General features: G+C 39.3%; 2 protein-coding genes across 3 annotated transcripts in view; one reads left to right on the plus strand and one right to left on the minus strand.

Moving 5' to 3' along the window:
- The window catches only part of drp2 (dystrophin related protein 2), a 116,849-nt gene extending 112,229 nt beyond the window's left edge, over window positions 1-4,620 (plus strand). For both annotated transcript variants that reach the window (XM_041990499.1, XM_041990501.1), the window contains exons 22-24: window positions 178-295; window positions 428-514; window positions 914-4,620. In XM_041990499.1, coding sequence (XP_041846433.1) covers window positions 178-295; window positions 428-514; window positions 914-933 — 225 coding nt within the window. In that variant the 3' untranslated portion in view covers window positions 934-4,620. The remainder of the gene's footprint in view (window positions 1-177; window positions 296-427; window positions 515-913) is intronic.
- On the minus strand, window positions 4,397-14,915 carry LOC121642784. Its single transcript, XM_041989733.1, has 8 exons — window positions 14,820-14,915; window positions 13,131-13,310; window positions 12,630-12,818; window positions 11,166-11,342; window positions 10,415-10,556; window positions 6,354-6,943; window positions 5,643-5,784; window positions 4,397-5,100 (listed from the first exon to the last, which is right to left on the minus strand). The coding sequence occupies exons 1-8, from the start codon at window positions 14,913-14,915 to the stop codon at window positions 4,397-4,399; spliced, it is 2,220 nt and encodes a 739-aa protein (XP_041845667.1).
- Window positions 14,916-15,078: the final 163 nt, after the last annotated feature.

Genomic DNA, 15,078 nt, shown 5'->3' on the forward strand with positions numbered 1-15,078 from the left:
TTAGTAAAATAGCTTTTTCAGAATTCTTCTCAAAGCTGCCAGTGGAGGAGTGCTGCCTGACAGACATGAAGCATCACATTAATAACCTTGTGAAAGGCTAAATGACTCTAAAGTCTGAAACATGATGGATATGAGCAATTATTGGGACTGATTGATAATACATCTTTTGTAAAACAGCCCAAAGATGATTCGGAGGCAAACGGATCAGAACCGTCAACATTGTCCTCTCCTGTCTCTGGAGGGGGTCACCATGGGGAACCAGCAAGCAGGGAGACGACTGACACGGAAGCAGCAGGTCAGTGACGTGCAGCCAGGCTTAGATCTGGGCTTTACACATGCATGCATATTAAACATGGAACCACATACCCTTCCCTCACTTCCGGCTCTTGCCTGTTTGTATTGGTGTAAAACTTTGTGTTTGTGTCAGGAGATGATCTGGAGCATGAGCAGGATACGGTGCTGCAACTCCAGGAGGTCATCGAGCAGCTGAGAAACGTCTTCCCTTCAGAGCCGGGTGAGTGCTATGTGGATGCAAGGAGTTCTGCTGCTCCAGTGTGCCACACTTCAGAGACTTTCCTCCTCGATAGCCCCCGGGAATGTGAGAGATGGAGAGGAGAGCAAATATGTACTGCTGCAGATCCATTGTTGGAGGGAGAGACATAGAGATAAAATGGCAAAGGGGGAGGAGGAAGATAAGAATGACACATAGACTATAGTGCAGAAACACAGAGAGCATCACTGTCACAGGCTTTATACTGTCGCACTGCATTTAAAATGCAATTTGCTGAGCAAACCTAAGCCTTTAACATGGACATAGACAGGGATTATCATAATTAAAGCCTTCATGGCCATAGCCAAGAACATTTTCTTGGTCTTTTTGCTTTTCTTCATTTCTTCTATTTTCTAATTTCAGGCACCACCTCACACATCTAGCTCAGAGTGGGTCTGGAAGAGCAGAATGGTGGCCTGAATGATGTCTGAAAGCAGAGGGAGGAGCTTCATGTGGCTGAGGTCAGGCCACAACACACCGGGCCCTGTGACCACTGTAGAAGCTATAATACTCAGAGCTAACCCTTCTCCAAAACTCTGTGCACTAAAAGCCTTTCTCATGCGAACTACTAAAGGCTTATGCTGATATCCTTTTGGCCAAGCTGTGCTTCATAGCTTGAGTGGCACCACGTTAACGAGCCAAAGGAAACTATTGTTAGCAGCATAGCAGGGATAGCCAAAAGTGAGGAGAAAAGCCCAGCCATGACACTGTGCTTACCAGTATCTGTGTAGTCGTTTAAGAGGTGTGAAGCTTTACATCAGTCCAGAGCACAAATTGGACCCCTTCATCAGAAGAACCTTACAAGAATGCAAAATTAATTGGAAGGGTTTCCCATTGTTGTGTCAAAATGCCTGTATCTTCAGTGTTTGTGTTTTCTTTCTCCTCAAATGTGTCATCATGGTTATTTTTTAGTTTTGAGCCTGTGGATGAAGGATGAGCTAACTGATTTTCTGTGGCTACATGGTGCAAATTGAAACTGACAGCACCCATAAGAGCTTGTTTATTTTGTGAGAATGACACATCATCAGTCAAATCCATCATTTATTTAAGAAAACCAAAGTGCCCGCTAGCACAGGACTACACATACACGTCATGTTCTGCTAATCTTCTTACACTGCTTGTCGCTCTCATCGCTCGCCTTTCCTAATTGATCCCTTCACGTGCACACACTCAGACTTATGCTGCTATACATATTTTTCTATTTACAATGTACCATTTCTGCATCTTCCTGCATGATCAATAACAATCAAGACACACCCCACATTCTCTTTTGTAAAAGTGAACCATCTGATCCCTTCAAAGACAGCTTTTTAGTTGTGAGCCCATTTGTATCGAGACTGGAATTGTGTTTACTTGAAGAAATGTATGCAGATAAATATAAACCTCCACCCTGGGATCTTGTTGTTCTCCTGCTGTGTGCAGAGAAATTGATAACAACGGGTCCAGGTTGAGGTTCTCCTTATTTCTGCTAGGCTAATTCCACACACTCCAGGAGGGGACGCGGGAATATACACACAAGCATAAAGGAACTCTACAACAGTTAAACACCATGCATAATAATCCTTTCATTCCATGTATGTTCTAAGGGAGCAGTAGCTATCACTTCAGTATGCGTCACTTCCCTTGCTAATGTATACTTAATTGCTTTTGGATTTGCAAAAGGATGTGTGGTTGGACTTGGATCTTATTAGGGTCATGAAGTGTATTTTGTTCTAAACAGCACAGTCAGTAAATGCCTTAAAACCAAACTGAATCCATATAAGACTAAAGTAAGTTTGTCTGAACTTTTTTGGTCTTTTGTCTTTTGCATGGAAGGAGGTTGCATCTGATGTTTTTGTCTCTGACTCAGTGTTTGTTAGTCCCTGGACAGCTGTGTAGTTTATTGGAAGTGATGGAACAAGTGGGAAGTTGTGGATCCCTAGTGGAATATCTATGGGTTGAAACCAGTTAAGTAGGACTCTTATGAGTGAACTCATGATGCAGGGCATGCTTGGAGGGGCCAAAGATCTGAAAGACATGAGAGGAAGGTTGAAAAAAACCACCATATTTATTTCTTGAGGGCTGGTGGGAGAGATCTACTTTGATGTGCCTGCCACAGCCAAATTTCAAGCAGCAGTGGAGTATGCCTAAAACAGTGAAGCTCTGACTCTGTCTATTTCTCCACAATCATACCACCTAATTCTCAGAAAAGACAGAGATAAAGAATTCATCCTAAACCAGAAAAGGGCTCTCTAAGCTTATTTCTATGAGCTGGAAACCTGTGTGCAGCATTCACCTGGGCTCAGCTCTAGGCACATTGCACTCACAATTGACACCATACTCATCATTGTTGCCTGTTAGTTTTAATACTGTTGCTAGGGAACTATCTCCAAGGACGCAGTTCCACACGTTTGTGAGTTAGTTGATGTGTTCATATTACAAATGCTAATAGCCTTAAGGGAAGCAAGAGAGGGCACCTTGTTTTCCAAACACAGCCTTCCATCTTTTTTACTCTTCCCCCTCCTCTGACGTCTGCTACGGTTTTCCTGCTGAAGGTAGTCATTTTTATTTCTGGAGTTTTTATGTGCATCAGCATTGCTTAACAATTTGTTTTGTTCAGAGCACTCACAAGTCAGAACAAAAAGCAGCAACTCATGGGAGAAAAAAAAGCCATGACAAACAGTATTTATTCATAGTCATTTATCTACGGGTATTTACACATCTCATTACACAATGATGATTACCCATCACACACAGCGTCTCCGTACACTCATAAGTGGTAATGCAGAATGATGTAGCATTGACAGGCTGTGAAAAGGAAAACAAGGATTTCCCCTTATATCAGCATTTGCCATATTTATTTTAAGAACAAACAGAAGTGGCAGAAAGACATAAATACATAAAATGTCTGTATTGTAGTTACATTACCAATCACAGTTCATCCCTGCACTGATAGTGATTCAGACATACGATGAGTCTCATCTCTGTGATCATCTGAGGTCTGATCCATGAATTCTGATCCTTTTCTGCTGCATGAACCTTATATTACCCCCCTCACGCACACAGTAACACAGTCCCTGCTCCCTGTGGCATAACTGAAGCCATGCGACTAAAAATAAAGGCTCACTAGAAAGTCAAGAGTCGCCCTAAAGAACACTGCTTATAATGTTCAGACTTCTGTTGCAGCATGTTGTCGGGCAGCATACTAACAACCTCTATCATTCATTCATTGTGTGCACCATGATGCATCTGATCATACAACACAAACCTAAGTATGTTACCCAACATATAGCAAGGTAGTGAGTCATCTAACCTCAAACAAAATGTTGACTAAAGAAAAAATGATACACTCATACCATACTGATAAACTGAGGATTTTCTTGTGTTCTAAATTTAACATTAATATACCCCATTAATTACCTATGTTTATTGTTTACTTGTTTTGATTTTCTGTAATTGTCCAGAACTCCAACATTTCTCACTGTCTTTTTTTCTGAAGTTTTTAATCTGTATAATGTGTTTTCTGAAGAAAGGCTTTTTACTGTAATAAAAACAAGTGGGTTACTGGCTGCTTTTTACTCTTTGTGTACAGAAATAAAACTTTGTATTTGGCAAACTCCTTGTCTCCCTGTATTTTTCATGTGACTGGATTGAACCCTTTGAGAATGAATAACATTAAAGAAAAGTTAGAATGAGGCCAAATACATGCTGGTTTTAAAAATGTTTTTTGTTGTGTTTCCAATTTGGATTTGCACCCGCTGTTTCTTTCTGCTTCTAGTTGTATTTCTATCCATCATCAGTATTAAGGGCTTTCATGTCTATGACTTCACCTTAATTGTGACTTTGTAACTCTGCACAAAATAATATCTACTCATTGGTCTGTTTTGATGGAGCACTTTTTCCTGTCTTACCAGTGGAGCTTTTGTTCCCTGGGCTTGGTTTGCTTTGGTTTGGTGCACCACTTAATTGGCATTTGACCTTCTTTCTGCGTTTGTCACGCGCTGATCTCTTGCTCTCTACATTATCTTTGCCTGACCTGGTCACCGCAGGATTACTATCTTTGTCTGTTAGACTGTTATCTGGTCCACCTGGCTCGGCTGCAAGAGCCACGACCCTCCCTGTATTTTCATTTTCTAACCGCCCACACTCTGCCTCTTTATTACTCTGCTTTGCTTCCACATCAGAATTTATCTTGATTACTGCATCATCTTCCCCTTCCTTCTCAGAAAGGTGCTTTTCCTCTGAGTTTTCTTTCTCTTGAACCTCATTGCCCTTAGTTTTCTCATCTACTTCATTTAGATTTATATTAGATTTGACGCTCCTTTTTTTTGCTGCACTCTTGGTCTTGCTTCCACCAGGCCCCCACTTCTCTTCCGTCGCATCCTGGTATGTCTTGTTTTGACTGACATGCAGAGCACGGACCCTTTCCCCCAATCTTTTCAGCTCTTGCTGAACAAAAGGTTTGAACTTTGGGTCCAATTTTTCCACCGTAGCAAAGTCTCTCCGTGCTTCACCCTCATGGCATAATGCTGCATGTGCTTGTGCCCTCTGGTACACTGCTTTAAAGTTACCTGAGGAGAGAGGGGAAACAAGAGTGAATAACTGCAAATGAAAGAAATATTCAGTCATGAAGTCAAAAGGAGGAACAGGAGGTCAACAAGATCAGTAGGTCAGCATGAATAAAACTGAAAGGGTAGAAAAATAGTAGAAAATGTCAAGGTAAAAGCTGGAAGGTGTAAATGATGGGAAAAGGAAATCATAAGAACAACAACTTCAAATAAGATTCAACTACAGTATAAATAATTAATGGTAGAAGAAGAAAAAAGAAAATGTATTTTTTAATGTGATGTCCATGAGTTGGTGCCAAATACGGCAGAATCAGTATTGTGAATGTTTGGTTTAGTGTTTTCCTGGTAAACAGAGATAAAGGATTGTCACAGGGAAGGCAGGCGTTGCTATGGGCCAGGTATCAGGCCTTGTTTTTTTAAACTGACAAATAATGGGGAGCATGGAACAAAATCTTGTGCTCTAATTTTTTAATCAAAGCAAGATTTTTGCTTTCTATTTCCTTCCAAGTGCTACAAACTTTGTTTTCACACCAACAAACTAATACCTTTATGCCTCTTTAGCAGCTTGTTGTTGAGCTCCACCACTTGCTGGTATTGTTTCATCTCCAGCATGCACTGGCTGAGGTTGAGAGTGATTGGAAGACACACTTTTGCCAGCGACTCCCAGTCCTCACCCTTCTGATCCACCTGATGAGAATACCGAGCAGATGAGAATGGTTGAGAAGACAGAAGCAGATTAAATGTTGAATAAACAAAAATAAAATTGGGAAAACCAAATTATTCAAATCAAATCAAATCAAACTTATTTATCAAGGAATCGACGGAATAATAAAGATGTGGGGGATGATAGAGGATTCAGAGTGTGAGGGAGAGAAGAAATAAAGATGGAGGATGTTGAGTTGACGAGAAGAGAGTTTGTTGTGTGTGAGAGGCGCTGGGGAGTTCGACAGCGAGGTGTGGCAGAGGAGGGGGTTGAAGAAGCACGAGCAAGGGCTGTGACAGTGATATCTCTGTGGATGAATGTTATTTTTAGTACCCTCTCTTCACTTTGCCAGCATACCTACACTTCCATAGCTCTTCTTAAGCAAAACAAAAAGAGACAGTGGCACATCATTATAATTTCCTCATCCCAATCCTTTTGTAAACTCCTTTTTAACATATTTGGCCTTTTTGTTTCTAAATGAATTGAAATGTTTTTGGCTAATATAGTGGGAAAGATGATGTTTATCACAGCAAGGTTTATTTTACATGATTACCTTGTTTTGTAGTAAATCCACATATTCTAAAGCTTCTTTGAATTTGAGAGCAGCTTCTTGAAAGCGGTTTTCTTTAATGAGGAAATTTCCTTCATTCTGCAACAACATCACAAGTCGTAACATCTGCTGCCAGTCCTTCCCCTCGCTTCTATCACAAGTGTTTAGATTGATTGTAGAACAGCTTGTTTCCTTCGTGATTCCCTCAGATGGTGTAATCTTTTCTTCAAGCTCCTCTTTTTCAACTTCAGCACATTTTATTTTCCCCACTTTATCTTCAGTTGTAATTGTCACACTTTCGGGGTCTTCTTGTTTGCTTTTCTCTTCTTGCTCCTTATCCTCCTCATCGTGTCCCTCTCCTTCTACCTGCTCCTCATTTTTCTGCTGTGTTTTCTCCAGCATGTTCCAGTACTGCTCTTTCTCCTCCCAGTACTTCTCCTTCATACGCTCTGACAGGGCTTTCAGCTCTCGATGGACAAGCGAGGCCAGAGTGATGTCCAGCTGGGCCACCATGTTGAAGTCTCTTCGGGCTTCCCTTTCATTCCACACAGCAGCGTGAGCCTTGGCTCTCTTATAGTAGCCCTTCACACAGTCTGAGAAACAGAAAGATGAAATGAAAACTGTAACTTCATATTTATTTATTAGGTATCATATATTAATTGTCAGTATTGCAAGGGAAATATTAGAGACTTGTCAGATGTTTTAATTAAGTTCTGTTTTCATGCATGTCCTGCATGCAGAATGCAGCCCTCATATCTTTGATATTCAATAATATCACATGGCCCATGATTCCTAAAATTATACACATCTTATCATAACAAAACATTGTAACCACTCTTCCAGTGGATTCAGTTATGACACAGCCTATTCTGCACTGAAGCCCTCTTCTCTGCAATGTTGGGAAACCACTAAAGGGAAACAATAATATTGTAGATATTGTATAAATAAGTACGACTGAGTCTTTTTAAGAATTACCACAGGGAGGAAAGAACAAAAATCAACAATACATGTAGTGAGGTTGAACTTTGTGCTTACAAATAACAAACAAAAAAAATCATCAGTGTGTTTGCAAACCAAAATATACAAACATTCTTTAACTCCATCCACATGAAAAGCAGTTGATTGAAGGCTTGTGAGTTACATTTCTTTTGTTTTTGTAAGGAAGAAGACAGAAATTATAAGCATATGGAAACTGCAACCCTAGCTCTGTCAAACATTAATGAAATTAACTCAATTATTATTAATTTTTTCTATTATAAGGAAAAGAGGTTAGAAAGATCAGTTTTTAGGTTTATCAATTTCTGCCAAATATCAGTCCAATACATAAACCTCCGTTAAAGGTTGAATTGTTGTTTTTTACATATTGGCATTTTGTTTGGATTGTTTAAAAAAGAAACTGAACTAGACATGTTGTGTTTATTAGTAGCTATAATCTTGTTGGTTGAACATATAACCTTTAGATAAACTATGCTAATGACTTCCATCTCACTCTATGTGCTATTTAGGATAAAATGCAGCATTTGCCTTAAATTCATCAAGCATGAAAGTCATAGCAAACTTCTCATCTAGCAACGAATAATTGAACTTCCCAAAATGGGAAATGTGTGGGCATGCACACATGTGGACACGCCGTGCTCACATGGGCATAAACTGCAGTGCGTCTGTTTGTCTTTGGTTTAGATAACCACTCATGATTTTCTGTTCCTCAGCATTTAATTTCTGTCTGTGCTAAATTTTCATTCAGCCAGGAGTTAAACAGATTTCTTTGTCGCCTCTGGCAAAGCAGAGACACTGCAGTGAAGCGCCTTTTCCAAAGAATAACTGGGTTGAAGGATGAAACAGTGGCAGAGGGGGCTGACTTAAATGCTGCAGACAACATGAAACTGATGACAAGAGAAAAACAATATGGAGGGGAATGCAAGTAAAGGGGGGAATTATGTAAAAATAAATTAAAGAAATGGTGAAGTTATAAAAGAAAATGAAAAGGAGAAACTAAAGATACTGAAAGGAGTAAAAGGTGAGATAGTGCCAGTGCAGGATAAATCATTCTTTTAAACATTAAGAAGAGGGCTACATACTTGGCATGACTGCTTGAAATGCACCAGTGGAGCTAAGAAACACCTACCTTTTTCACATTTTATACTCACTCGCAAGTAATATTTTCATCGCTGCAGGTGACCTTACATTGTTCTCTTTAAAAAATATCCTAACCATAATTGTTGCATTGCATAAAGATTACTTTATCTAAACACACAAGTTTTTCTCTACTTCATTTATATCCTCAGTGTGACTGTCTTCAAAGATTCATCACTATACAAAGAGTGACAGAAGTGCACATAAACACACAATAAGACAAACAGCCTTTACTGTAAAGCTGAAAATCCAGGCTGAGGAATAGAGTGTAGAATAAAGACTGCCTCAGTGGATTCTGTCACAGGGTGAGGAGCATAATTCATGAGGCTCGGAAGTGGAGGCTGTGCCAGCATGTGAGGCTCTTTTAGGATTATATGAGTAGCCATGGGTATGACAGTACAATTCCCAGGGCTGCTTTGGCTGTAAAACCCAAAGTAATGTCAACCTCATGTCCTCCTCCACACACTCCCACAGAAGACAGATCTGCAACATCCAGCAGCCACTGCTGTGAAGCCAGAACAGGCATCAGACTCTGACCCGTCAGCATTTTAGAAATTTTTAAAATATCAGTTTCTTTTTATTATCTGTCGCAGTGTACTAAATTAAATAGAAAAGTTTCAAGGAAAAAAAAACACAGCAGCACTGCTGTTTGCTTTCTTAACAAGAATTAGACAAGAAAATTCTGATTGTAAACAAACACCAATCTACAGCTGTTAAGCAAAAAAGACAAAAAAAAAAAAAAAAAAAAGCTAAGCTAACCATATCTTGCCTTTCTTGGGGATAAGATTGGAAATTTCTGCTGTATTTTATTTTATTTTATTTTATTACCTATCATGAGCAAAATCAGCCAATCCCACTAAAGCTGGATAATTTCAATTTTGAATGATGTTGTCCACCCATAGCTAAAGGCTGCTTAAAAAACACACACACAAAAAATGTTGCAAACCGTCACTAAATGATATGCAGATTAGTATATTCATGGATCCTTGCATCATAGATGGAGTTTGTTTTTCAGTTTGTTTCACTTTAATTCTCTTCACAAAAAATTACACTTATTGGCCTCTTTATTAGGTACACCTTACCAGTTTTAAGTTGAAGCCTCTTTTACAGAGAATGGTTTTTCAGACCATTAAACCTTTACTATTATTAAATAAACCCAGATGTCGTGTGAAAATTCCAGTGGATCAGCAGCTCCTGAAATACTGAGATCAGTCTGTCTAGGACCAAGAACCATGTCATGTTCAAAATTACTTAAATGTCCTTTTCTTCGCCATTCTGAATCTCGGTTTGATCTTCAACAAGTCATCTTGTTCTTGTCTACATATCTAACTGTGGAGTGATTGGGCGATGGCCAATTGACAGGATTGTCAGGATTAGCTGACTGTCTCAATGTACCATAAAGACGTCTTAGAGAAAACTCACAAGAATGTATAGTTCATATATAGGTGATAATGACAACTCTTTTTCTATGAACTAGGTTTTTAAAGTGGCTGGATTTAGGATTATGTCACTGAAGGGGCTCAACAAGTAGCTTAATCTAATGACAAATCTACCAAGAGCCAACACGGTTTGAATGTGCAGATCACCACCAGTCTCAGAATGGCAATGAAATTTTTTTTACTTGTGGATTTGGGCTCAGCAACTAAGGACTGAGAACCTATGGTATATTTTTCTGGTTCACATCTCTGAAAATAAAGTGAGAGAATAAGAACCTCACACTATTAAACCACCTCAATGCGCAAGATTACCCAGCTCGAATGCAGCTGCCCACCTCAGAGGTTTGATTGAGTTGATGCAACTGTCTGAGGCAAGGTGGTCAAGGAGAAAAAAAGTAAAGCATGCTATATCAAGTCTTCGCAGAATATGTGATTCATTGCACCATTAACAGGATAAACTGTTATAGTTAGAGATCTGCTAGCATTTGCCTTTACCGTTGTGCTTTTCAAGCAGTTCAGTGGTGTGCTCTATGACTTCATAGTACTCCTCCAGCTCCAACATACACTGGCAGTAGTTCAGTTCCAGGGGGACAATCATTCGACCTAAGTTAATGTAGTCCACATCACCCGGCATCTCCTAAAGAAAGAGATGGAAGAACAAAGGCATGTTCATGGCACTGCTGATGCTTGGCAGCTCCAACACATATTTTAATTATATATGTTAATCATGTCATTTTGAATATTTTCATACTAATTCACACAAGACATGGCACTGAGACACTGGAAGATACAGAAAACATCATCTCTGACTAACAGAGCTTTAGCAGCTCTTAAAACCAAGGTCAGCTATCTGTAAGCCTTCAACATCCAGCTTGTTAACATCACAAAAGCTGCCTATATAGGCTTGCACAAAAGAATCCCAACTGCTCTCTTATTAAAATGTCTCATGCACAGCTTCCCATCTCCCTCTGTTACACCTTAAGTTTTACAGCCCTTCTTATCCTAGACAGTCCTGAGATGCCCTCCCTTCTTATTTATTTTGCCACCCCTTCCACCCAAATGCCTGTAAGCAGAGACACAGTAATCAGAGCAAAACAGGAAAACAGGGATTTCCCACAGGAAAAGTACAACTTGCATGTCCCAAAAACCTAAAAATTGAGAGAAAACAAAGAAAGCTAGAAAAAAAAATCATAGCTGTTACATAGCTTTATCTATCCCACCTTGTTCCCCATCATCCATCACTCACCCTGGACTGGACAGTTTTCAGCAGCAGAACAGCCTCTTTGTACTTGCTGGCAGCTTCTCTGAATTCTTTCTGCTTGACCAGAGCATTGCCCTGCATGTGGAGAGTTGGCACTGTTTGCAGCTTCTCATCTTTTTCCATCATCCACGACTCTCTGTGGTAGGACAAGGGATCCCCCACCTGGAAGCAGAAGAGGCAGGTGGTGCAGGATAAAGAAAAGGGAGGGTGGGGAAAATTCCAAAGATCAAAGTGAATGTAGGTGATAGGTGCAAAGAATTATAATGGTGGAAAGAAAACTAAAAATACACAAAACATTCTTAAATGGAACTTTGAGGTATTTAGTTACTCAAAAATGATGATGATGATGATTTTTTTATTTATACTATACTAGGTTACATCACAGATGGAAAAACTTTACTTTTAATTAACTAGATAGGTAAAGTTTACAGGTACAGAATTCAGGTGTGGAGCTGATCATCCCTGACCGGGTGAGGATGTCTGATGATAAAAGACCCAAAATACACAAAGACCCCAGGTTCATCACTACCAAATGTGCCCAAGTAGCACCAATAGGTGTACTCTAAAGCCTGGCTAAGTAAACCTGCTCAGTGGGGGTGAGGAAATGCAAGGCAAATTGCTTTCATCTCATTGCACAAAATTGTTATTTGAGTGCAGAAAAACTTAACCTTCAAATAAAGGAAATTCAAGGACTCTGTATTCTAACACTTAAACATGACCTATTATGGGCTGTAAGCTTTTACTTGGCTGTAGATCTTCTCAGTAATATTCATTCCCTCCCTCCCTTTTTTTTTTTTACAAAAGCTCAGCTTTTTAAATATTTTACCGATGTGCCTCTACATTGTCTAGAAGCATTTAGTTGAGTTAAAGATCAAAAGTCTCCAACTACTTCAAAGCTGTCAACTCTTGTACATGAAAAAAAAAACACAGGATTTAATTTACTACCCTTAAAGCTGGACCGCTCATGAGTTTTAAACTTTGTCTGGATAATTTATCATTTCAAAACTGGATGTTTTTTATACAGAAATGGAGTTGATTTTTGTCACTGTTGTCTAGCATGTTATAAGATAGCATCTCTCAGTTGTAGAAATGGTTTAAATGAATAGATGAGGGATTTTTTTACTGTGATAGGAGCATTTTATTTAAAGGAATTGGAGGACAGCTGATGGTTTAAAATTGTGTTCTGTCACACATCATTTTATAGTGTCCCTTAGGTGCAAAACACACAACAAAAACCATAATAATTTCAAACAACACTGATAACACCACAGAATTTCTCCAAAAAGTGTTTATGTTTTCTGCTCTGTTTTTTTTTTTTTTTTTTTTTAATTATTCTTATTTCATGAGATGCTGTCACATTGTGTATTTTCTCACTGCGTTTTATACAATGCTTTTGTTCTCCATCAAGGGCTTTCTACTGCCATTCAGTAATGAGACACTAGTGCTTACCTGCAACAGCTCCATGATGAATATTAATGGCTGTGGAGTTCGCATTATTTCATCGAGCTCTGGGAAACCGGTGGAGTGATAGTGGAACAGGTTTCCCATGCCACACATGTGCCTCTGGCCCGCTAAAGGGTCTTTTCCTTGAGCAATCAGTCTCATTCCTTTGGATACAATGGGGTACAGGCCTGTGTGCTGCAGAATTAGTACACCAACAGAATCATGAATATAAGGTCTTCGATAAAGCATATACACACAAACATTTGGGTATTGCAAACTTATGCTAATCAGTCCTACAATGGTAACTCATAAGGCTGCCTAATTTGTCTTGCAAATGACATTTTTTTGCAGAAAAAAAAACAAAAAAAAAACAGTGCCCTATTTGCACACTGATAGTGTATCATAATGAGGGGCAAAAGCTTCCCTTCCAGGCTCATGAAGACTTTCAGGACCTGTCTGGGTCTCGATATCTTGACACGTGCACTGGCAGTCTGTTATCCTACTCACAATGGCATCACACCAGAATTCAGCCACTTCTCCAACCCTCATGGATGTCAGCAGGGTTTCCCACACTTCCATCTTGAACATCTTTCCGACATAGATCTCAGCTGGTCTACCAGCCAGTCGGCTGTCATCTATGATGGTCCGTTCAAAATTGTCCAGCAGTGTCTGGAAATGGAAGACCAGCTTGGATGCCAAGAAAGCGAAAGGAACAAGGAGATTCAAAGAAGAGATGTTAATGACAAAAACCATTCTCAGTGGCCATTGCATTAGACTTGTTGAAGTAGTTGTTTGGTTTTTAAATTAAATTTTATTAAATAAATGAGTAAAAACATTTTTAAAAATGACGTGAAGAATTATCTTTTAGATCATAAAAAATAATAGATGATCAGAACATCTTTTTAAAATTAAAACGTTTCTCCTTTTATTTTGTCTTTATTGTGATAGAAGCTTAAATGGGGCCTCTGTTCTTTGTCTGTTTATCTCATATCCTTTGTAGTGGATGTGCTCTATTCCTGCAGGCCTTTTCTCTTTATCATTTCCACTTTCCCACACTGTCAAAATAATTCCAGCCTCAATTTCTGCATCACTGCTTTCGTCCAATAATCTTTTTTGACTGATTTGTTGGACCCAATCAGCCTTTAGCCTTCGTTCTTTAAATGTCGTTGCAATTTTATCACTCTGCCTCTGAGACCATCTTTCGTGCAACCCTGCCTCCAATCTCTTCCTCCTCATCCACCATCTCAACCATCTTCTAACTCAGCCACAGCCAACTTTCAGCCTCGAGGGGAATCTATTCCTATTGCCCCTCTTCATTCAGGACTCAACGGCTCATCATTATGTTTAACTACAAAAAAATATATTATGTATGGCTACATTTTCGAATTAAATTATTTCCACGAAATTACTTCACTTTTACTGTTCTGTCACACTTTTTGAAATGTTTTATATTGAAATGATTATGTGTTCTATAGCTGAAAAAACTTAAAAAGAAGAGACTGCTTTTATTTGGTATGTAGAAAAACAACCATAATATCTGTACATACTACTGTATCTGTGAACTCAGTTCCAAAAGCTTCTTATGCAAGACAGACATGCAGATTTCCATTATGCTTCCCATCTGTTTGTTCGTATGTCACAGCCACAAAGTCTCGGTCACCCTGACTTTAAAATCATGTTGGATCCATGTAACAACCTATTTATAGCCCAACAGACTGTGTATGAAAAAAATGTAGGATAACTGTGTGAGCAACTGGGAATCACCTCACTGGGGTAGAAACACACACACACACACACATACACATACATACAGGTGAATGGAAATTTATGTTGGCGTTGTCATGGAAAATATTTGTCACAGTGTCCAGGCTCAGTGCCATATGGCTGGATATGACTAGGAAGAGAAAAAAGTTGAAGACCGGCAGATCGGTACATGAACAGAGCCCTGGGCCAAAAAAAACATGTTGCAATTTGGTTGACCAAATGTTTGCTCTGTGCATGTGAGCCAGATACAGAATAAATTTCCCCACCTTATGAATAATTGAAAGGAATCTAAGTGAGGTGCACAACAAGCGTCAAAAGTTAGACTGAAACCAGACATTTTTTTGATAATAATTATATAAGGAATTATTCAGTTCAACTACTCCTTAAGTCTAATATGACTTAGGTCAACAGGTTAGTTGTGATTTCAGATACCTTTGTCCCAGGTGGAAAGTGTGGCAGTGGTCCTGTGCCTCCTGCCAGAATTTTCTTCTTGACTCCTGGATGGTTGAGAAGGTATGTCTCCTCCATTATGGCTCTACAATACCAAGCTGAAAACTTTGTGTGTTTTCAAGCTTTCTTTTTCCTTCTTTGTGTTCTTCTGCCTTTCTAATTAGCTTAGTGGAGAGTGTCTTGGCTGGTTTGCTGCTTTCTGACAGATGGCAGGATTAGGCAGGGTTTGGAGATGGCCACT

The sequence above is a fragment of the Melanotaenia boesemani genome, chromosome 7 (genome assembly GCF_017639745.1).
Source record: "Melanotaenia boesemani isolate fMelBoe1 chromosome 7, fMelBoe1.pri, whole genome shotgun sequence".
NCBI classification, from domain to species: Eukaryota; Metazoa; Chordata; class Actinopteri; order Atheriniformes; family Melanotaeniidae; genus Melanotaenia; species Melanotaenia boesemani.

Bases quoted from the DNA above. Each gene is read 5' to 3' on its own strand.
- LOC121642784 (XM_041989733.1), bottom strand. From the start codon at position 14,915: ATGGAGGAGACATACCTTCTCAACCATCCAGGAGTCAAGAAGAAAATT. The intron at 6,944-10,414 runs GTAAAGGCAAAT...TCTGTTTCTCAG, and splicing joins ACTGCTTGAAAAGCACAACG to ACTGTGTGAAGGGCTACTAT. The intron at 5,101-5,642 runs GTATTAGTTTGT...CTCTCTCCTCAG, and splicing joins GCTGCTAAAGAGGCATAAAG to GTAACTTTAAAGCAGTGTAC.